This window comes from Sturnira hondurensis, unplaced genomic scaffold (assembly GCF_014824575.4).
Source record: "Sturnira hondurensis isolate 20B ecotype Veracruz unplaced genomic scaffold, ASM1482457v3 Scaffold0015596, whole genome shotgun sequence".
NCBI lineage: Eukaryota > Metazoa > Chordata > Mammalia > Chiroptera > Phyllostomidae > Sturnira > Sturnira hondurensis.
In genome coordinates this window covers 23765867-23789130 of record NW_028088227.1, presented here as the reverse complement: position 1 = coordinate 23789130, position 23264 = coordinate 23765867, and the positions used below count along the sequence as shown (strand labels likewise).

Below are 23264 nucleotides of genomic sequence, written 5' to 3'. Positions count from 1 at the left end.
CTGCGCTGCAGCGCTGTGGCGCTGTGAGGACCGGCACAACCAGGGGACTTGCACCCCTCCTCGCCCACAGGGGTCCTGTCTTGCACTGAGCTTCCTCTCCACTGCCTCCTGGAGGGCCAGCTTGGAGTCCGGAAGCCAACAACGGCCCACTAATCAGCCCCCAGCAGGTATCCCGTGTGCTAAGGTCCCTCCAAACCCATCAGACTCCCCTGCCCTTATTTCTCTTTGCCTCGTGTTTCTAACCTTAATTCCTTTTTGAAGAAAAGAGAATTATTAAATAAAAATTTACATTGCCGGTGGACATGAAAAGTAAATGAAGCCGGCCAGGCAACCTATGATTCTTATGCAGTTGCTGGGAGACGAGGAGGGAGTATGGATTCTTAAAGCACTTCTATTGCCTAAATACAAATTATGTAGCAGTAGCGATTATGTTCAGTAAGGAAAAGTATTTCCTAGAGGTAACAGGACTCCAGAGAAAATTCCCCAGCATAATATTCAAAATTTAATCAATGAACATAGATCTTTGAATTCAAGACTCCAGCAATTTACCCAGGATAGAGAACTGGATTTTTAATCAGGTTGAGGCAAATCATTTCCCTGAAATGCCTGGAGATGCACCTGCTTATCTTCAAGCAGCGACTTGTGTTTCCTGAAACTGAGGAGCCGACCAGCTCTGAGAGCAGCAAGGGCCCTGATGGGTTCCGGGCAGGCAATAATGAGGCCGAGGAGGACGGGTGGCCAGGGAAGTGCAGCATCGGGCTGCCTCCAAGAGATGGCACAGAGAAATGACAGGTGGAAGTGGCATTGGGGTAGGGCCTCTCAGGTGACACCAAGCTCGGGTTTTATTCTCATCAAAGCTCTCGGTGACTCCTCGTAGTCATATCCCAGGGGAGGCTGAGCACACGAGCTGCTCATCCTCACAGGTCAGCGGCAAACGCAGGTCCCAGAGTGTCCATTCTGAGCCCCAAGTCCACGCACATAGAACCAAACCGGTTTAGAGCAGCCAGAGGGAAATGGGTGGTTTACCACCCGAGAAGCATCGCCCGGAAATCTGGCTCCCACTTCAACTCAGAGAAAACCAGGGCATGAAGGTCACAGCAGTCATCACACGTGCCTGGCCAGCTTTGGTGGGTGATGACTGACAGACTGGAATGCTCAGCTGTCCCTGGAGCACCCCCCTGTGGTAGCCACCAAACCAGTAACCCTTCACCATTTGTTATGCTTGGACCCCTGGGCGTTTCTGTCATTATGAGATGACTGTAAACTCTGGAGGGGGGACGCTGGCACCCGGAAACTCAATGCACAGTGGTACAGTGTGGATAACAAGATCTGGGGCAGGGTTGCCGTGTCTGGTTCCTGTCCTCACTGAGGCCAGGGTGGCGTGGTGAACAGGCAGGCCCAGCCTCTCTGCCCCAGGCTGTTCAGGGAAGCTGTCACCTCCCTCAGTCTGACAGACAGAAGATGCAGAAAGAGCCATCCTGAGGGTGAGTCCAGCACTGGGCAGGAGGCAGATAAGGCACAATCCTGAGGACTATTATTGGTCAGGAAAGCCCTCCCGGTCCTGGGCTCACTCCAGGACACGTGCCCAGGGCTGCAGACACGCCGTGCCTTCTTCAGTGTCACAGTTCATATTGTTCCTTCCCTCAGCCCTACACTGACAAGTGTCTAAATCACTAGTCTGCCCCTGTGCAGGCCTGGTCCCAGCATTCACACCAGAGAGAGGGGGGTGGGGCAGGGCTACAGTGGTTCCTGGTCAGGCAAGATGCTCCAATCTCACTCTGCAGTCCTACCTGCCAGGCGAAGTACCCATAGGCCCCCTCTCAAGGGTGGCCAGCAAGGGTACTTTCGGGGTGCAGGCAGGAGAAGCGACCTAAGGTCCAGATGGGGAAGACGTTCCTGTAGCTCGTGTAGCTGACGGCACAGGACTTATTGAAGACCCCAGGGATGTTTTCCTGAAAGGACACAGAGACTTTAACTCAAAGGCTCCACCAGGAAGCCAAGGGCTCCCTGAAGTGACACCCCAGGTGGAGGGCTGGCCAGCTTGTGGGGAGTCGGCACAGCAGAGCCTCCGCAGCAGTCCTCCCAGCTCTCAGAGCCTTCCACCCGCAGCACCCTCCAGCCTGGTCACCAGCCCCGCACAGGCGTGTGGACCGCAGACTCATCAAGGGAGGGGAGTTGGCTTCACGTGACCTCATGACCCCATGCCAGCAGGAACCAGGCATGAGGGGCCACCAGGCAGAGCCCAAGGGCCATCCAGGGCTTCCCAGCACCTTCTGGATCTAGCAGCCCTGCCCCCCAAGTCTCTGCTTCATTTGCAAAAAGCAAGATTCTCAAGGACCATCACAGATCTGCTTTCAACAAAGACCACTCATGGGCAGTGTCTCTGAGTCTCAAATCCCCAAAGCTAAACGATGCCAATGGGCACCCCATGAGGGACACAGGGCCAGGAGGGGATACAAAATCAAGATCAGTGCCGAGCCCCCCACAGCATACCTGGGGCCAATCTCCATTGGGGAGCTGTTTTCTGAGCAGACACCTGACTCCTCTCTCCAGGGCCTCTACGTCAGGATGCCTGTAAGAAGAGGAAGCAATGAACACACCATCCCCACTCCGTGGATGAAACCACCACTGGCTGCAGCCAAAACCCAGCCCGTACCCTCCACAGCCGAGCACGGGACACAGACATGGAAAACCTAACCCAACACACACGAGGCGTCAGCCCCACTAGGGCCAGTCAGCACACCTCAGCCCGTCGCTGCCCAGCTCTGCCTGGGGAAGTGGAGGGCACAGCATGTATGGAGCTGAACAGGCCAGGCAGACAGCCCCGTGAACGAGGGTGATGAGGGGCCCCTGCCACAAGGTGCTGCTCTCCTATACCCCCCAGGAGAGGAGGACGCCAAGAGGTGCCCATCCTGCCACTGCTGCTCAGGGCCCTCTGAGGGCCACAGAGGCCACGTGTGCTAACCTCAACCATCCCTGCAGGTTTGGGACCGAGCTCAGTTGTGCAAAGCAGAGAAGGGGCTGACCTCTCTCCCCGAGATCCCCACAGACTAGGCCCCTGCTACTCACACTAGCCTGGCCTAGCCTGTAGGAGGTTTTAGGGAGATTCCGCAAATTGCCCCAAACCCAACAAGGCGGCACACACTGGGCTATACTGCACACATCCATGTGTACATGTGTGCATGTTGTGTGTACATCTGCACGTGTGTACACATGTGTACACCTTCCTGCACACACACACCCAGCTAAGAGCTGCTGTGGACACAGGCAGGACCATGGGGCGCAGCTGTAGATGGTTCACACCTCGCGCTGCTTTCCTGGGGCCTCTCGTGTCCTTCGTCACAGCACTGTGGCAGTGAGCCTCTTTGCAGGTGCGTCCAGATCGCTCAGATGGAACTATAGCTCTGCCCTGAAAACCCTGCAACCTCACCTCCTCCCACCCCTGCAGGCTGAGCTCAGCTACCCGCCCCTGTCCAAGTCACCAGGGTCAGTGTCCTGCCCTCGCCCACCCCCACCTGACGGCCATCAGCCCCATCAGGGCCCAGCACGTGTTGTGGATCTGGGACTGGGCGCTCTGCACATAACGCCGCTGCTCGCAGGACTCGAAGTCCTCCCCCCAGCCTCCATCCGCCATCTGCCGGGACAGCAGGAAGTTGCAGGCCCTGGAGACCTCTGCACAGGCCGCCCTGCAGAGACACCAGACACAAGACCCCGTTACACAGTGGAGGCCCAAGGCCTCTGGGTTGTCACCCTGGCCAGGTCTCCTTAAGGCCAGGGAAGAGGGGCTGCTCTTGAGGCTCCCCTACCATGGATAAAGCGAAAGGCTTTGTGGCTGCAGGCGGCCTCACTGCCATGACCACCCCATGAACACCCGCCCTGCCAGGCAGAACTGGGTGAGGCCACCACACACAGCTCAGACTGAGCCCTTCCCTCAACCCAATCCAGTGCATGTCCTGGGCTCTAACCCCTTCTCCTATTTAAAAAATGTAAAAAGCACACCCAAAATCAAACATCAAGGGAAGATACCCTCCCTCTAACAAAGCATCACGCTGAGAAGACCCCACCCCACCAGGGGTCAAATGTCCACACTTACCTATCTTGGTAAATCTGTCCCATGCAGGCAAAAGCTTCCAGCCCAAACCAGGTGCCATAGGTAAAGCAAATCCCCCAGGAGCTGGAGGGAGACATGGGGAAACAGAGTCTCACCAAGTTCACAGCAGGTGTAAGAGGACGGGAACACCCTCCAGCATGGGGAGGCTGTGGTTATTTTCCAGAAAAACATCCACATGGCCTTCGCAAGTCAGACCAACAGCAGAGATTTAAGGCCAGTGAGACAGACCTGCCCCTGGCCCTCAGAGGACGGGTCTGTTGGAACCACAACATAAGAACTGATTCACATCCAGGGGGAGGATGTGAAAATCAGACCCAACAAACAAGGCACGGCCCACGGAGCATGCCCAACATATTTGACAAAACCAACCAGGTGTGAAGGCCGGCATTCACAAAGGACGAGGTCCACCAGAAACCTGAGGCTGGCCGCTCCCTGCCTGAGTCCCCTGGAGCAGCACAGGCGCACTGTGAGGGCGGCCATGTCAGTCCCGTGCGCCTCACTTACCCTTCCCAGGAGCCGTCATCCCTCTGCTTCCGCCGACAGAACTCCAGGCCCTGCTCGAGGGTCTCCCTGCAACACGAGGGTGGTCCGATGAACATCCCAGCAAAACAGCGACTTACTCATTTCCACCCATTCTACCATCTCGAAAAGGAGTGTGGTCTCCCTTTTAAAAATACGTGAAAATGAACCAACAGTTCAAAGAGGAAATACAAGGTCAGAGTAGAAGCAACTGCAGGACAGAGGAAGGAGTTAAACGAAAAGGAATGCAAACACTCGGGAAGAACCAACATTAGAAGCAGCGCAACAGGATCAATGTCCCCGAAATCAGTGTCAGGGAATGCATGGGCTTGAGTAAATCACACGAGATGAAACTTTAAAAATAAAAAATCGGAGAGAAGACAAAAGACTTAGAGGACAGAGAAGCTCCATTGCAAGTCTAGCAGGTACTTCTAATAGGCCAGAGAGGAGGCCCAAGTACAGATGGAGGTGCCCGCGACCCTCTCCTCCGGGGCTCACCCCACAGCGTCCATTCTGGCGTGGGCAGCACCTGAGACCTATTTCTAACCAACAGATTCCTGCAGAGTGGATGGGACGTTATGCCGGTGACAGCATTATGTGGCACTCTGGCCTCCCTCTGGCCAACAGAGTCCCTCTCTCGATTCTCTCCCCTGCCAGCATTCACAAAGCCATGCAGAGGCCCACAGGTCCAGAAATGAAGGGTGGCTTCCAGCCAACAATCAGAAAAAAATGGGTCCTGAGGTTCACACTGCACAAGAAATGGACACCTGCCAACGAACACACGAGCTCAGAGCAGATCTCCTCCACTGATGCTGGGACAAGACAGTGGTTGGGCGGTGACGCACCCCACCCAAGCCTAGCCCCTGGCCCACGGGCTCGGAGGTGATCGCTGCGCATCATCTCAAGCCAAGTCCAGTGAGACTGTTCCTCGCAAACAGAAAACAAACCCACAGGTGCAGCACGGATAAATATCAGTAACAGAAAGAAATGACTACAGGTAGAGTGGAAATCAAAGTTAAGGTAAAGCACGACAAGTTCAGGCAATGCATTTGAAATTTAGGTAAAATGTACAAATTACTAGGAAAAGTAACTTATCAAAAGGTCCTCAGGAAGAAATGGAGACCCTGAATAGTCCTGTAAGTACTAAAGACAAGACTCAAAAATGGGAACCTTCCCCAGAAGAACTCCAAGCCTAGAAGTTTGGTAAGTGAATTCTATTAAGTTATCACGAACAAGCCAAACTCTTTCAGGGACGAAGAAAGAAAAAAACACTCCCTAGTTCATCATGGGGACCCAGCACAAGCCTTTCAAAACCAGAGAGGGAAGGTGAGGCACAGGCCCCCGTGGCTATGACACGCTTCCTGGACGTCCTCGGTGCCCACAACACGTGTTCACAGCAGGATGGTTCATAATAACCATGGACGGCCTGCGCAGACCCACGACAAACAGGTGGACACAGTGCGGCACCCACACTCAGCAGACACGCCGACCGCCAAGGACAGTGTGAACCGCTACTCCGCCAGCCCAGCCTCTCGAGCACAAGGCCAAGTGAAGGGCGCCAAGCCCACGAGTCCCCACCTTGGGTCCTCGGGTGGAGGAGCTGAGCTTCTGGTAACATGTGTGCGCCCTGCGGTCACACACTCTGCCAACTTCAGGACAGTTCCTCAGGTACCACACCGACGGTCTGCACACTGCTCTGCACAGGTGTCAGACTTCGGAGGGAAAGGTTGGAAAGCTACCATCAATTTGGATGCAGGTGGAGCTGGGGGCGTGGGTCTTTCCCACTAAGAAGAACAAAACAACATGCCCCTGTGTGGTAACCGTGCTCACTCCCTGGAGCCCCAGCACACGATTCTGATGCACTTCAGGGCAAACCAGGTTTAGGACACTGGAAACCCCTCCCACGTCTAAATGAGCTTCACTCCAGGGCCCTCATTAGAAGACTATGGCTCTCAGTGTCACGCTTGCAGTGTCTGAGCTCTTTGCCGAGTTGGTGGCACCCGTGGCTGCGTAGACGGGCCACCCTTACCTGATTTCCTGCGGTCTGTGCTCTGGGAACTGCTCGTGGAAATACTTCAGCGCCTGCATCACCGCCGAGGTGCACTCCACATACAAGTAGTCAATCATGATGTCCCCTGAGAAAGTGAAGGATCGTGAGCTTCAACTCAGCAATTCAGGGCAAATGGTGAAGAACCCAGCACCTAATGTGTGGGGCCTGCATGGCACATCAAGAGCCTGACAGTCCCCTAGAGGAATGGAGTCAAGTGTCACTAGTGACCATAGCCACAAGGTGGCAGGTGATACCTACACAGGTGACCTGGTGACTGAGTGATACCTACACAGGTGACCTGGTGACTGACCTGGCTGTCCCATCTGCTATGGGACAGCCAGGTCAGCAGCAGAGTGCACGAGGGTGAAGGAGGGGGCACACAGCAGAGCTGCATCCCACCCTGAGACCCTCCACTGGACCGGGTTCACAGTTAAGAGGAGGGGTACAGGGCATGCAGAGGCAGCCCAGGGCAAAGAACCAGTGCTTGCAGCCAGAACCATGACACAGAGCACCAGGACATAGGGAGACCGGCCACACCAACATCTCCCCTGCAAGGAGCACTCAGGAGATGGGGCAGTCTCTATGAAGGACAGAGCAGGAGGCAGGAGACGGTCTGGACTAGGGCCAGAGCTGGGCGTGACCCCCAGGCCAGAACCGCAGCTTTCCCTGCACATTAGGGGCACCACAGCTACCTCTGGAGGTCAAAGAGCATGAAACACTCCAGTGCTTGGGAGGCTCCTTAAAACAGCGGTCCCCCACCGTTTTGGCACCAGGGACTGGTTTCGTGGAAGATAATTTTTCCATGGATCAAGGGCTGGAGGATGGTTTCAGGATGATTCGACCCCTACATTCAAGCTCACCTCCTGCTGTGCGGCCTGGTTCCTAAGAGGCCTAGACCAGAACCGGTCCGAGGCCCAGAGGTTGAGGACCCCTGCCTTAAAGGATCCATCATCCTCTGCCAGCACCTCTGTGGGCACTACCCCTGGCCAGGGGATAGACCTCAGGGCTCTGCTCAGCAAATCTGCCTTGGGGCTGGCAAGGCCAGGTTGTGCCCACACCCTGGCAGGCTGGCTACTCACCGAATACCTCCGAGGGATTCAGCAGCTCCAGCAGGTAACCCCCACGCTTGTTCTCATAGGTGGCAAACCCCCCCTCAGGGTTTCTCATGTCCAGCAACTAAAACCAAAGACAGCACATCTTGAGAGCTGAGCATGTGGGTGCCCGAGTCTGGGTGGGGCTAAGCACCCAATGGGCAGGGGTGGGAAGCAGGGAGCTACTTTTCACATCAGACCGAGACCGAGACCCTCAGGTGCCCTGGCAGTGGGCTACAACCTTTATCAGTCAGCTGCACTGTTAAGTAAGCATCTGGGAACACACACCCCAACACGTGCATGCATTTGTAAGTCACATACGTGCCCTCTGCTGAAAGACATGCACCAAAATGGACATGCTAAAAGGCTTCCCCTCTTCCAGCAGGCACAGTGAGAATCCCAGCCCTCTGGGAAGAGGCACCTGAGAACAGCCAGGTCTACTGGCCTCCGGAACCAGATGGAAAATGGGGCTGCAGCAGCCATCTAGGCCCAGCCTTAGCCTGCCCTCAGTGGCTGGCCAAGGACACTGCCTCACACACCACTGGGGAAGCGCAAGACTCAGTACCAACCCAGCCAGGGCCTCCTGCCAGCCCAGATGTGCCCCCCCGGCTCACGCTTGGCCCTGAGTGTGGCTGAGACAGGCCCCGTGCGAACTGCAGGAGTGCACAGCTCATCTGCAACACTAACCAGACCCAAGGGACCCCTGTGCGCACGGCACCCGCAGGGCTTGGGGACCAGAGCCCCATGCCCAGCAGCCTCACCACAGCAACAGCGTCAAAGAGCCGCTCTCGTGGGATGTGCATGGTGACAAAAGGACATTTTTCCTGTACAAGAAGGATAGACTTCAAGGCCTCGGCTGTGCAGTCGGCGACAATCCAGCCACAATCCAACGTACTGAAGGGAAAGCCTCCCTGTGGAAGGCATGGAGGCTGTGACGGGGGCGGGGGTAGAAGGCCAAGCCCACGCCCATCTTCAGGAGCGTCCAAGGCCACTGCACCCGCCACAGCCCCAAGCTGAACACATGTCTGAGCACGTTTGGGCCTCAGGTTTCTAGCACAGGAACCCCACTGGATATAGCCTCGCCCCGTCAGCCGTCTGACCCCTCCACAGTACAGGCATGAGACAGCCACAGGCACCCTCCTGGCCCCTGCAAGGACGCAGCCACAGCCGTGTCCGCCCTCTCACACATGCTGAAGAAACTGCCTTTCCACCCTCTGCCCTCTCCCTGTGCTTATTTTGTGTCTGACTGCATCTGTCTGGGAGCATCCCAGGGCATGGATGTGCGCACAGCCTGGGAAGAGGCCCACGGGGCTCAGCTGCCTCAGTTACACCCAGCGACTCAGTCGGAGTATCTCAGGAGCGTCACTGGAACCCACACACTCATCCATGAAAGGATAAAGCCCCAGGACGCCGAGGGAAGAGCCCTCTTTGAAGACCAGACCTAGCCAACTCTCCCAGGGCTTGGGCTGGCAGGTGCAACCGCAGTACCTTGTTCATCTGGCGGTAGTACTTCTGGTAGTCAGGTGGGTTGTCTGGGATCTGGGCAGCACCCGAAGGACGTGCGTGGAAAGCAAAGGAGGGAACACGTCACTGCCACACAGGACACCAGGGCAGGGCTGGCACAGCAGGACATGGGGGGGTCTAGGGCTGTGGCCTCTCAGTCATTGGTGCCTGAGGGAGCCCTCAAGGCATCACCCCCACGGCCCACCACCCACAGCCCCACCCACTCCTGGGAAACCCCACTGGGCACCCCTTGAGCTAGAGAGGGCAGAGCGGGAGGGGCACTTCTGCCCATGGGAAGCCCCTCACAGTTCCTAAGGCTCACCTGTGAGATCCGCAGGAACTCATGCGCCTTCTGCAAGCAGGATGAAAACTCAGGCCTGTGGTGTGCACCTGCCTGGAAGAGAGAAGAAGCTGAGCCACTGGCTGCAGGAATTGTGTGGGTGGGCTGGTCTCCAGATGGTCCTGGTGACATCTTGCCACCCGTGGGAACTGGGAGCAAACCCACCTGGGTACTTAGGTATCTGCGAACAAGTCAAAAAGACATAGTAACGAAACAGAATTGGCAGGAGGGGCACCACAGCTGCCCACCCACATGGTCCTGACCTGTCCAAGGCAGTCCCCATGTGGCCCAGACCCCTCCTCAGGGCTCCCCAGGATTCTGTGACCTCATTCTGCCAGAATAAAAAACCCCATTTTTCTCTAGTACATGCTCAGTGGCTCTTCTCAAAGTGTCTAAGAGGAGCAGTTTGCATTTGAGAAGAGCCCGGAACAGCCCCACTGCCCTGCCTGCTGGGACAGAGCTTCTCCAGCCTCCCTCCTCCAGAAGCCTCTGAGCCAGCCCACAACCCGAGAGGCCGGGCAAGACCCGGCCTCAACTGGACCATCACCAGAGGCCTTGGAGCCCAGAAAAGTGAAGAGCCAAGGTTAGCAGGCCTATGTGCTGGGCAGAGGAACGGGTGACAGGAAGGTCAGCTGGAGGCTAAGGGACAGAGAGACACAGCCACGTACCTCCAGCAGAGCCTGGATGGCAAACGAGGTGTCCCAGACCTGCGAGCCGTTGGTGCCCTGCACACAAAGGGTGAGCCATTACAGGAGCCAGTACAGCATCCTTCCACCAGCTCCTGCAAAGAGGCAGGAGCCCAGCGCCTCCTGACCCACTAGGCTCTGTGTTCCCCACAAAGCTCATACAGGCTTGGTGCTGCAGGCAGCCCCACCTGCCTTCACCGGGCCACCAACCAGGTCAGGACTATGTCAGGGCACTTCAAGATTTGGACAGCCACCACCTATGGCCTCCACTGCCTATGGCCTCTACCCACCCAGCGACAACCTCTGGTCCCATTCACAATAATGCCTAGAAACAACCCCCCCCCCACTTCTGAGGTGGAGGGGCCTGGTCGAAGCCTCAACTGGGCTGGGAAGGCCTCCCTCAAACCCACCGAGGGAGCCCGGTTCACTGGTCAGCACTCCAGTCCCACCAGAACACCAACGACCACATCCCAGGGAGACAGAGTGGGCCTGTGACAGACACGCAGTTAATGGGGTAGGATGCCTCAGCCCAGACCCACAGGTGGCCAAACGGGGCAGCCAGCAATCCTGGCCCAGAGGGACATGTGGGAAAGACGCACACCGCCAGGAGACGTCGGGCCAAAAGAAACCTGAACGACATCAAGCCTCAGCGTCCAACTGTCAGTTTGCGGAAAACATGGGGCTCAGGGGAAGCAGTAAGTCAGATCTAGAGAGTGGACCCTTTAGAGGCAAAGGTGCCAGGAAAGAAGGCACCGAGGAGACAGTTGAAAGTGACCTCGAGAATCAGCCGCTGGGCTCTAGTCCTGATGCCAACAAACCCATCGCAGACCACACTAAGGCACCCCTGACTCGGCGGTGGCAGCAGCACAGGGGTTTCCTGAAGACGAGGACGCCCTCCTATGCTGAGGTGCTGCAGGGGCCCACACGGGGGCTTGCTGCCCTCCTCTACTGGGCATGTTTGAAAAAGCCTTTTACAAGGGATTGGCAGCATGGGAGTCAGGAGCTAGGCAAGGGGCTCAGGGTGTGCCTGGTGAGGGAACTGAGGTGAGTCTGCACTAGGGATGCTGACCCCATGTCCCGTCCCAAAGGCCCAGTGACCTAGGTGCCCTGAGGACCCTGCTGGACCCTCCACATTCCCATGATGAGCCAAGTGGGTGCAGTTCACAGAACCAGGGCCCCTACAGCCAGAGAAGATCAGACCAGGCAGCCTGTAATGTGGTACCCCATCCCAGGGCCACAGACAGAAAACACCCTGGGGTGGGGGCAGTGATGGTGCCAGATTACCTAAAACATCCAAACCAGTGGGATGCATACAGAGAAGGGCCCAAGGGAGTACACCTCAGCACTGGGGGATGAGGCTCCGAACCCTCAGAGGTGGGGACAGCTGGGCAGGCCGGGGATCGGAGGGCAGGGCTCTCCTCCTACCTGAGGCCTGAATTTTGGCAGGCCAGTGTGTGAGCTCTGAGGTCACTATGTCCTCCTGACTTGCAGTTCTGAACTACTCTGGCTCCCACATGGTGGCTGGAGACCCTCTGTGCTCCCACAACCTTTGGGGGCTCTTACGCTCAGTGTTCCCAGAATTCTATTGGGCTCTGAACCTTATTGTTCCCACAGTCCTGGGAGGCTCTGACCATCAGCACTGCCACAACCCTAGGGCTCTAGGCTCCCCTGCAGTGGCCCAGCCCAAGAGGCACCCCATGTCCCCTCAGAAATGGGACAGAGGGCCTATGGCTGCTCACCACACTGCTAGGCCTTGTAAGGGGTGACTTTTGAATCTCAACAAACCCACAGGCAGGAATGGTGGCAAAGGAAGCCAGCAGCCGGCCCTGCAGCCCTCACCTGCATCTTCAGGCCATCGAGGCCCAGCCTGGGAAGGGGAGAGGACAAAGAGCTGGGAGTCAGGCGGTGCCCAGAGCCCCCACAGCACAGGGAACATGAGGACAGCGCCCCTCCCCCGAGCTGTGTGCAGGGGCAGCAGGAGGCCCCCTCCCAGGTACAATCCATAAATGACCCGCTCTCCCTATCACCAAAGCCTTCCTGACATTCACCCATAGCTGCCCTGTCCACCCACAGGCTCCCTGGTTCTGCCTTCTGGAAACACCCAGAGTTTGTGCTGTGGAGTGGACCCTCCCACTCTGTCGACCCTCCCCAGCTTCCATCAACCCCGAAACTACTGGCTCCAGTGTCACGCCAGACACCACAGCACCCCCACCGGGACATGAGACGGAGATACTGACACACACCTGCCACTGCGGCAGTAGGTCCCACAAACATGCGCACTGGGCCCTCAGCCACATCAGTCAGAGACTAAGCGTGACACCAACCAACTGGCCCTTCCCACCGCACTCACCAGAGGTAATCAGGGATCCTGGAGACATGCTCCTGGAAAATGCTAGAGGCTGGCCCGTCCACATGCCAGCGCACGAGCATGTTGATGGTCTTTGAGATCTACGGGAGAGGGGCCTGTCAGGACTCTGCTTCAGACCTCCTAGGCACAAGGATGTAGCCTAACTCCACTATACCACGTTTCTGCTCTAACCCACGTTTCCTGAGTGTGCGCTGCTCCTAGGCCCTGAGACAGACACAGCCACTGCTGGGTCCCAGGCAACCAGGTCTCCGGGGAAAGTGGGGAGGGGCTGAGGGTGTGCACAGAGTAGGGAGGGTGACCTGTGAGCCAAGGCAGCCAGCCATCGAGCAGAACAAGCCATGCAGGTGCCAGGGCGTGTTTGCGGGGTGAGGGGCAGGGCAGGGATGCAGAGACCAGGCCTGTGCACAAGACTACGTGCTCAGAGCAGCAAGTCCTAGAGGCCAGACCTTCCACTGAGGGATCTCCTCAGTCAAGATCCAACCACAGCCGATGTCCCTCTCCAGCCAGGTGTGCTTTATGCAATGCTCAGTCAAACCCCGAGAGCCACATTGCTGCTAGGAGGAGCACAACTGACTGGTCTATGGGGTGTGGTCATTTTCAATCCTTTGGGGTCCCATGAGGCCCCCAAAATGCCTGGGGGCAGGGTCAGGAGTGGGGCTGGGTGCACCCCAAGAACCTATGGTTATGGCCCACCCAGGGGCTCAGAACCACTGTGCCTCCTGCACACGTCACCCACAGCCATGAGCTGGCCTCCCCTACCCTGCACTGGCTGCTGTGCTCCTGGACACACTGCCTGTAGGTGTGTCCACACCTGCCCCCATGAGGCAAAGCCAGGTCAGAAGCTCAGCGAGTTCCACATCATGGGGCTTGGAAGCATGCAGAAATGGAACCCAAGCCCCCCTGGTGCCCTGAACCCTGTAAGAGAAGGGCAGATGATTGTTACCGGAAGAGAGGCTGGCCAGAAAGATCCTGAAAGGCGGCCTCTCTAGGTGGTGGGGGTGAGAGTGGGGCCAGGCACACAGACGGGGCACAATGGGGTCCTGTGGGGTCAGAGGGCCGCCCTCAAAGAGACCCCTACTTCCAGTTCCCCAGAGACTGGCCTCTGGCCTTCCATTCTGGATCCTCGCCCACGTCAGGGCTGCAGTCGATGCCCACCCAAGGCCAATACCCAGCGGGCAGGGGGCACTGACCGGGCCAATGCTAATGCACTTGGTGAAGCGGTCATCGGCTGCAATGTGGTCATACAGCTTCTGGATGGCCCGCTGCCGCAGGCTGGTGCTGTGGTGGCGTTCGTACACGTTGAGGATCGCTGTGGGGGTGGGGGCATCAGAGAGCACAGAGCATGCAGGAGTCCTGGCCTCAGCCCAGCCAGGCACAGGGCAGAGCCTGGACCCCCCAGCCTGCCTCGCTCCACCTTTCTTTCCTCCTGTCTCCCCATCCCCCTCACCCTCAACACCTCGCCTGCCCCCACACGCCCTGGCATGCTGCCCTGCCGGGTTGGGACAGTTCTCATGAGTGGAAATCTAGCTACTTCTCAGTGTGGGTATGGCAGGGACCCAACGCCACCCAGGGCCCAGCAGAGGGAACATGACCACTTCTGCACACAGCAGCCTGTGCCGGCCTCCGGGGGGTCCCACAGGGAGGTGAGCCTGGATTGGGCCTGGTGGGGAACTGCCTTCCCCTGCCCCAGAGAAGGAATGACTACACCCTCCAAGGCCCTCAGCTCCAAGTTTTCTCATCTAGGAGCCCAAGCCCCAGGCTCATTCCAAGGGCAAGAACAGGGCAAGTCTGCTGGACCAGAGGCAGATGTAGCAGGCCCATCGCCACATAACCCAAACGATAGGAGAGGACAAACTGGTCAACACCTCAGGCATCAGCTGACCCCAGGGAGGCTCAACCAGCCCGGGGAAGCACCCACCATACACCACACGGAGCAGCCAGCTGTGCGGCGTGTAGAGGTCGTCGGGGGCCACGTTGTTCCTCTGTGCTGGCCAGTGGATGCTGGCATAGTCCTCCACATAGAGCTCCTGGGGGCAACAGTGCCTCAGCCCCCTCTGCCCTACCAGGGCCCACCCTGATGAACACCCCCCACCCCAACCCCACCTCAGGGCCTGCTCCCCAGTGACGGGTACGCCTGCATCCGATGCCACTGCAAGAGTCCCTCTGGGCAGTCACTGAGGGGACAGGAGCGGAGGCCTCACCCCAACCTCAGGGAGCTCAGCTCTGCAGGCCCTTGGGAGCCACACTGAAGGATGACCCAGGCCAGGTCCTCACCTGGCGCAGGCTCTGGACCAGCGGGTCCTCCTCGGCGCTCAGCCGGGTGGCATAGCAATAGCTCATGGGCAGGTAAACCTGCCGGCAGTGGCACCAGAGTGTGGAGGGATGTGCAGGCACCCAATCAGGAAACAGCCTGGGGAGACGGAGCATCAGCAGGAGCCCCAGCCCCACCCTTGCCATAACCACAGCCCCAGGCCTCCCAAGCACGGATTCAGGGTGAACGAATGTCCCGGCCGCAGTCAGCAAGGTCAGCACTGCACAGCCACGCCCACCCCTCAGGGGCTCCAGAGCACAGGCCGTGCCTGGACCTGCCAGATGCACCCTAAAGCTGGGACACTCATCCCGGCGCTCAGGATGGTCTGTGGTTTCTCAGTTGCAGACAAACCACGTAACCGGGAACGTTAGGAGAAATGGGCAAGGGGTCTGTGGGGCGGCTCCAAACTAACTTTTCTGGAAACAGAAAACTATTCCGAAATAAAAAGCTCATTTAAGATGGTTAGGCCTGAGCCTTTGGTTGTGACCTCCGTCACGTGTCTTCTGACGTCAGCACAGCCAGGCCAGCTTCCCGGGCAGGTGAGCACTGTTCTCTCCGCCCTCCCCTCCGTGTCCCCACAACTCACACGTGGGGCATGGGCAGGAACAGAGCTGAGTGCACCCTCCCTGCTCCTAGTCATGAGGGTCGAGCAGGCACCCCCCAGCCTGAAGCTACTTCCTTCCCTCTCTTTCGTGTTCTTCCACTCACTTTAAAGGATGTTTTTTTTTTTCACATTTTAGGTTCAGGGTCTCTGGTCTTCTACCCTGCATACCTGCCCTTTACTCTCTAAACCACACCCCTCCAAAAAGTCCAGTGAAGACCAACAGCGACTGCCAGGGCCCACCCCGTAGGAGGCACAAACAACCCAGTTCCCGGACAGCAGCCTCGGACACGCATACCCGCCTGGGGCCAGCGGGGCACTTTCCCCAGCCTGCTCCTCACCCATCGGGGAGGTTCAGTCAAGCCGGCAAGGCCACCAGCAAGAAATGCTGGAAGGGCGCCGAGACGCCTCCCTGTCTCTTCCAGGGTGGTCAGCCTTGGGCAGCAGCACCCTAGCCCCGCAAAGGAAGCCCTGCCCCTCCTCCCACTTCACCCTGCTACCCCTCTGCCACTGCCACCCCGCCCCATGGCTGTGGAGGCTGGGCCCTCGGCCCTTTCATCAGGACCCTGCTGTCATCCCCCCAGTGGCCTCTTCACCTCACACTCTTCCTCCACCAAAGTCACCCAAAATGAGGGCCCCTCAAGCTCTCTGATGCTCCCTGGGGGCCCCAACCCAGCTGAGAGTGAGGGGGCTGGCAAGGTTCTTCGGGCCTCACCTCCCACAGGGCACAGTAGGGTACTTCTATGCATGTGACTGTTTTCTGGGGAGATGCCCCAGCCTGCTTTAGATATTCACAAAATGGTAGAAGACACTGGTGGTGTTAGACAATAAGGAACTAGTATCCATTTTGCTGAGTACGTAAACAGTAAGGTGGTTCTGTTCAAAAGAAAATTCTTATCTTCAAAGACACACACTGAAGTGTTCATGGGTAAGTCTGATGTCTGGGATTAACTTTAACATCTGTCACCAAGAGAGACAAGACGACAGATAAAACAGCACAGCACACCCCAGCACTGGGGCTGGCAAGGGGTGCTGGGCTCCTACCTCCTCTCCCCTTCTGCAGATGCGCACAACATCCGTAATAACGAGATGCAATCACGCTCACCTAGGCAACAGAGCCAGAGCCTCCCCCTTCCACACCAGGGCTCTGTAACAGCCCTGCACGGTGACCTGTCTGCCACGTGGCCCATCCCAGGGCACCTCCCTCCCTCCTTCCATCTGTCTGCAGCAAGGGACCCAGGGCCCTGTCATTGCTCTCAGTAAGGCAATAGGGACCCAGCAGCCGCGTCCCCGCAGAGGCAAGCATACCACATCTCTGGGAAGAGGGTGTTGAGACCTTCCCAGCTGTAAACGTTCAGAACAGCCAGCCAGAACTTCCCCCAAGAGGGAACGGCCACAGCTCCACCTGCGGAGAGAACAGGCCCACGTCATCTGACTCCAACTGGACCCTTGGGAGTCGCACAGGCCCTGCTTGCATGAACTGAAGGCAAAGGCCTGCTAAAAATCCTCCAAGTCCCACGAGAAGCAGGCTCCAGACTACCCAGCACCACAGCCACAAGGTGGGACCAGCAGCTTCCCCAAAATGAGTGTGCCCAGCCCTAAGAGAGGGGCTGGACATACTCTGAGGAGCACTTCAGAGCACACAGGTGGGGAGAGGTGCCACCTGCTAGAAGCCCCACCCAGTGCACGGGAGGGTATATGCTTATCTTAATTTGCTTTCTAAAAATTACAGGTAAGGCTACTTTACTGCTTTGATGAATTCCCTGTTCATGTATTTTGCCCAGTGTTTCAGGTGAAGGTGCATCTTTCTATTTCTCATCTGCAAGAACTAAGTTCAACCAAAGCAACAAAGACCCTTTACGTAGCATGTGCTGTGCAGGGCATACCTTTCTTGTGAAGTAGGTTCCGTGCTCGTACCAGGTCAGGATCATCGGGCCCAACACCCAAGATTCTCATGGACACATAGCTGAGCGCCGTCCCAAACACGGTGGACTTGTCCTCGATGTGTCTGCAGCAGCAGCAGCAGAAGGAGTGACAAAATATCTATTACGACTTGTAAGAAATTACGCAATGCTTTCCGTTTAATTTCCTCAGAAAATCAGTAACACTAAAACAGCCCACACAGACATAATATGACAACACAAGAAGCATCCAGAACAGCCACCGCTCCTGACAACTAAGCAGTCCCCAAACTGGCCCTGCAGACCCTGCCCACCTCCTCTGCTTGCTCTCCCATGCCTCACTCAGCATGACCCACCCTCCTAAGGCCCATTCATTGCTATGGCACACAGAACACACACAGGGTAACATGTCAGGGCATGCTAACACCCTGAGCTGCCGTAAGGCCCTAGTGAGATCTCGACATCTGTCATGGTGTGCTGGGACCCACAGGCCAGAGCCAGGGCCTCAAATCTGAGAGACTCCCACCCCTGTGAGGAGGCGAACAGAGGCTGAGCTGTCCCCCTGGAGTCCTGAAACGGAGGCCAGTGACGTGGATTTGGCCCGACCAGAGCCCACGACCAGGATGGGCAGGCAGTTGACCACCCTGAGCCCTCCACCGTTGGGGGAGGGCCCTGATTCCAGAGCGAACCCCCCCACATGAGGCAGGCTGAGTCGAGGGAGAGCTGACCAGCCTGGCTACATCTGTTGTGACCCCAGAGTCAAAACCAGTGCCTTCTGCCTTAATGATAATAGCCAGACGGTTTTCACTGTGGCGTGAGGGTCTCAAGCCCCTCAGCCAGTGATGAAACCAATTTACAACACAAGCTATGACATTGAACTCTTCCTCCACCTGTACCAGGCCCACAGTCACAGTCACCCCACCCTTCAACGAATGCATGTGCTACATCTGTGCACATGCATGCACACATGGGCAGCAACAGCGCTGGGCAGACTCACAGGCCCCAGCCACCATCCGGGAGCTGCACCGACCGCAAGTACCGCACCATCTCTTCTCTGTATCCAGCCCACAGAGGGATGCGTGCCACGTGGCAAGTGATCAGGAGGCCTGTGTGGCAGAAGAAACGTCCGTCATGAGGAGCAGGCACTCAGCACTGCTAAACCTGGTCCCTTTCCTCCCGACGATCTCTCCGACAGGGAGCTTTCTCAATGTTCTCCTTCCCACAGAAACAAGCCTAGAAAGGCCGCTCCTCCTGGCACCACCAGGGACTTTGAGGACAGGTCCCAGGTACAGCAGAAACAGCACACATGACACTCCCCACACAGGGTATGCAGCGCTCATCCAGCCACTCCAGGACCCACACAGGCTGAGACACCCTGGGTGGAGTAACATTTACTTCTTTATATGTTTCTGTTGTACAAGTTACTTACTAGCATATGTCACTTTGCAAGAGGGGGAAATAGACAATAATAAACAGCTACAAAGAACCTTTCCTTCCCTGCCTGGCCCTCCTGGGCATGGTGCTCACTTCACAGGCTGCCCCCCCCACACACACACACTCTGTCAACCACATGCCTGTGACACCCCACACGGGGGTCTCAGGGTGAGCCCAGCCACAGTGTGCCATGGAACAGTGCCTGACTCTGACTCAGAGGCATCAAAGCCCTGGTAACTACAATGACCACAGACATGACCTAGAAGGACAGCTAGATGCTGAGGTGCCACAGAGGCTCACAGAAAACAAGCCCATCTCCTTTTAGAACAGTCACAACACTGTCAAGACAGAAAATACACACATAGGCAGGAAGCAGAGCTAGTGTCTTCCCCCACTGCACAGGGAAGGAAACTGAGGCACAACTGGAAGAAAACTAAGAGGTGAGGATGGGGCTGGAGCTCAGGGAGCTGGACCCAGAATCAGTGCTCACCACAGTGGTACACATGCGTTCAAACCAGATTCTCATCACCCCCATGTCACAGGTGAGGCAGCCGAGGCACCTGAAGTCCTATCGCTTTGCCAAATGTCAAAGCAGTCTCAACAGGCTCCAGGTGGGTGGAAGGAAAGAAAGAGGCCTTGACTTGCCCCCCAGGATAGGCCCATGAGCCCCTGGACAGAAAGATAAAAATCTGTACAATCCAGGAGTCAAGGGAGCTTGGAAGCACAGTGGAGAAGGGAGTTCAAGGGGCCTGCAGTGCTCTTCCCACAAGGGAAAAGGGTCCTCTGCATACGTTTATAGAAGGTGATTTCCCATACTACAAGACTCAGTATTTCTTTAGAGAAACATTCACAGGATGCTATAGTCTCGTCTGGCCAAACCCAGCAGCAATCCTCCTAACTTACAGCTCACCTGGCTGAGCTCCTCAAGGTAAGTTCGAGTGCCTGCCAGAGCTGCCCACAGAGCACTCAAACTGCCTTGCCTGCCTCCAGCACCTTTGCATAGTCTCAGCCTCCCACCTGGAGTGCCCCACTACACCGCACTGGAACACAAGAGCCACCCCTTCCCCACCCACCCCAGGCCACCACTTGCTTCCCTTGTCTCAACTCTAGGCTGGCTGTACCTTCACTCCCATCTCCCAGGACCAACACTAAAACAAGCAGGGTATGGGGTAACCCTCCCCAATTCTTTTCCACGTGAGCTCCTGGGTGTTCACCTGCTCTCACTCACACCACAGACTTACACCAAGAGCCTGAACGAGGTCAGGCCAGTACCCAAGTGATGCCCCAGGGTGCCCTTACCACAGGGCAGGACGGCACCCTCCTACCTGGCAGGAGAAAGAGTGGGCCGCCATAATCACCCGCCCAGTGTCCATCTTCCGCCTGCAGCCCCATGTAAAATGTCACCCCATTCAGAGCCCCCTCGTGGGCTGTGTGGGCTTTGGGCAAGTCTTTAAAGTAACTCTTCTGCAAAGGAGAAAAGAGATGAGACCTGAGGGGAGTCTGTGGACAGGTTCAAGGAGCCTTCACCATTGACAGCCCAAGCCAAAACAATGAATCTGAATTACTACAAAAATTTTAGCCATTTCAACAAAAAATCTGAAACTCTTTGATGATGGTATTTGCCATCTCAGCAAAGTAAAAGGACAGTTCCACATTCTCATGGTTTTGCTTTCCAGTCAAACATATTTTTTTAATTTCTTCACTTCTCCAAGACATCCTAAATAAATAAACCAAATGCCCAAGAGGGTGGGGTGGGGCACTGAGGTCCTCCCAGACCTGGACATCTCACAGGAAGGGGCCCAGGGGTCACACAGTGACTGGCAGCGAGTGGAGGCCAGGGCTCTACCAGGAGGTCCCATTTATACTGCATACTCTGACTAGCTGAATTTCTTACATGGAATTCATTGGATCAAAAATATTTTTTCTGAATAAAAAATCAGAGCAGATCCTTACTCATAATCTACTGAGAGAGGAATTGAAGCAAAGGGGTCCATTCCACTCATGCCCTGTCTTTAACTCAACTGATTCCTGTAAGAACCAGATTTACTGACATGGGGTCCAGGCCCCACATTACACACCCCTTCTTTTTTAACAGGGAAATACCCTCCACAGGTAGCTCTGGAGCGCTCTGTTGTTTTTTGGCGCTAAGGAAAAGGGATAGGGGCAGGAGTCCCAGATACTGTGTGAGGGGCAGACTGGAGCACCTACAGTGTCCAGTCCCAAGGAGTAAGCTTCCAGGGCAGTCTGCTCCCGGCCGGGGTTGTCCTCTTCTTGGAAATAGGTCCACACCTGCCTTCCCCTCTCATTGCTCAGACGCCAGCGGCTGAGGTCGGTGGCGGGCTCTGTTTTATACGGTCCCCCTCTACGACGCAGACACCTGGAAACGGTTGTGAGTGGGCATCCTTCCTCTTCTTTAGGTCAGAGCCCAGAGGTCTCCCTTCCAACCACCCACAGGCGGGCTGTCATCCTCACCTCCCAAAATGCAAACATTCTTAGTGCCACTTCTACCTCTAGATGCAGGACCCCCATCCCACTGGGCTCCCCTCAGCCCTGCCCCCGCCAAGCGGTCCCAGCTGCAGGACCTCGGCTGGAAGCCCCCTTCCCACCGTGACCCAATCTCAGAGCCCCGAAGGCGCTCTCCCTTCTTGCGGGATCCAGAGCGCGAAGACTCACGTGCCCTCAGTCATGACAACCGCTGGATCTCCGCAACCTGAGCTCAGAACACGGAACAGACACCCACCAGTCCTCCGCACACTAGGCGGGAGCGTTAGTCAGCTGACGCGTGGAGTGTGGTGGGAAGATGTCCGAGCAGCCAATCAGAACGCCGCAAAGGTGGGCCCCCAAGCCGCGCCTAGCCACGCAGTGGTGGAACGCTAGACTCCCCACCTCTCTGGGGGCGGGGCCTAGGTTAGGAGGGTGTGGCATGGAAGACGGGGCGGGACCTGGGGAGTGATGGGGGTGGGGGTGCCGAACCTAGACAGGGTGGGCGGGGTTAGAGCGGGTTCTGGGGGGGGAAGGGGCGTGGCAGGAGGGGAGAGCGGGCCAGTGGGCCTTAGGGGCGGGGCCGGGGCTAGAATTGAGTTAGGCTAACTGGGCTGAAGAGGCGGGGGTCTTACCTGCGAAGCCTGAGCACTAGAGATGAGAGCATGGCAGGAGGTGAGTGGCGTTGAGAAATGAGGGAGTTCCCATCCCGCAGGAGACCGGGAAACAAGCCATTGTGGAGAGCTGTGAAGCTCAGGCCAGGGCCGGACCGGAGGCAGGGAGGAGCTCGTGCCCTTGAGGAAGAGCCGAGGCCGTGACCAGGTGCGCCACCCAGTTACCGTGTAGCCAAGTGCCAATGAGAAGACACGTCAGCCTCGACCCCAGAAACTGTACTCAGAGGAGCCTGAACATACTTGATTGACCCTGTGTCTGTTCTCCCAGATTCACCAATTCACACTTCCTGGAAGGGGAAAACAGGCTGAAAGGTTGTTTTTTTCTTCTGGGGATGTCCCTGTATGTGCAAACACAGAGTGGGAATGAGGGCTCCAGCTTACATCTCAAACTCTGAGTCTGGCCAAGCTAAGGGAGGGAAGAGGTTTCAATTGGAGCAGAGTTTGAGTTTTGAAATTTTACTGGACTTTTTAAGAGCAAAATAATAATCCTCTTTTAAAACTAAGAAAAAAACTGTAAATTGTACCTGTGAATTGAAAGATAAAGAGTTTCTGGGGCAGGCATGAGAAAAAAAATGCTTCCCTTGCTTGCGCACTGCCAATTCCAACTTGTTCAGTAAACCGAATAAACCATGTCTAAGGTTTTTGACATGGACAATTGGCCATATAGTAGCGTCATTTTCAAAAGTAGGGAAAGTTTGAAGGAAATTTTCATCTAGAGTGAGGGACATGTTAAGACAGATTCCCAATAGACATTAAAGTGGCTATATGTTGAGTAGGCTGGTGGTGTTCTGGAGAGAGGACAAGGCTGGAGTGAGGAATCCAGGAGTCCTTAATTTTCAGGTGATGTCTGAAACCTAGGAGTGGATGAGATCAGCTAGGGAGTATTCCAAAGAGAAAGTTGTCCAGGATGAGCCATGGGGCACCAACAGCTCCCAGTCTAGAGGAGAAAGAGTATCCAGAAAAGAAAGGAGAAAAACACAGGAGATGTGGAGTCAGGGAAGCCAAGTAAAAACCATAGTGATCTCTGCAGAAGTTCTGGTGCGACTGTAAAATGAGGTCAGACAACTAATTACATGTGGTCCCGTGGCAGGGTTTTAAAAAGTGAGGGTGGTGGGGAGGGAATTCCGATTAAACATGTTAAACACCGGTTTGATTCCCAATCAGGGCCCATGCCTGGGTTGCAGGTCCTGTCCC

General features: G+C 56.4%; 1 protein-coding gene across 1 annotated transcript; it reads right to left on the bottom strand.

Annotated features, from left to right (window-relative positions):
- Positions 1-376: 376 nt before the first annotated feature.
- On the bottom strand, positions 377-21689 carry LSS (lanosterol synthase). Its single transcript, XM_037065169.1, has 22 exons — positions 21589-21689; positions 21124-21292; positions 20241-20379; positions 18479-18587; positions 17467-17588; positions 16889-16985; positions 14943-15078; positions 14587-14695; positions 13859-13977; positions 12651-12748; positions 12140-12167; positions 10283-10339; positions 9597-9668; positions 9260-9310; positions 8533-8682; positions 7760-7856; positions 6660-6765; positions 4616-4681; positions 4094-4174; positions 3516-3686; positions 2494-2572; positions 377-1952 (listed from the first exon to the last, which is right to left on the bottom strand). Exons 1-22 carry the CDS (start codon positions 21600-21602, stop codon positions 1821-1823), a joined length of 2202 nt encoding a protein of 733 aa, XP_036921064.1. The 5' UTR covers positions 21603-21689; the 3' UTR covers positions 377-1820.
- Positions 21690-23264: the final 1575 nt, after the last annotated feature.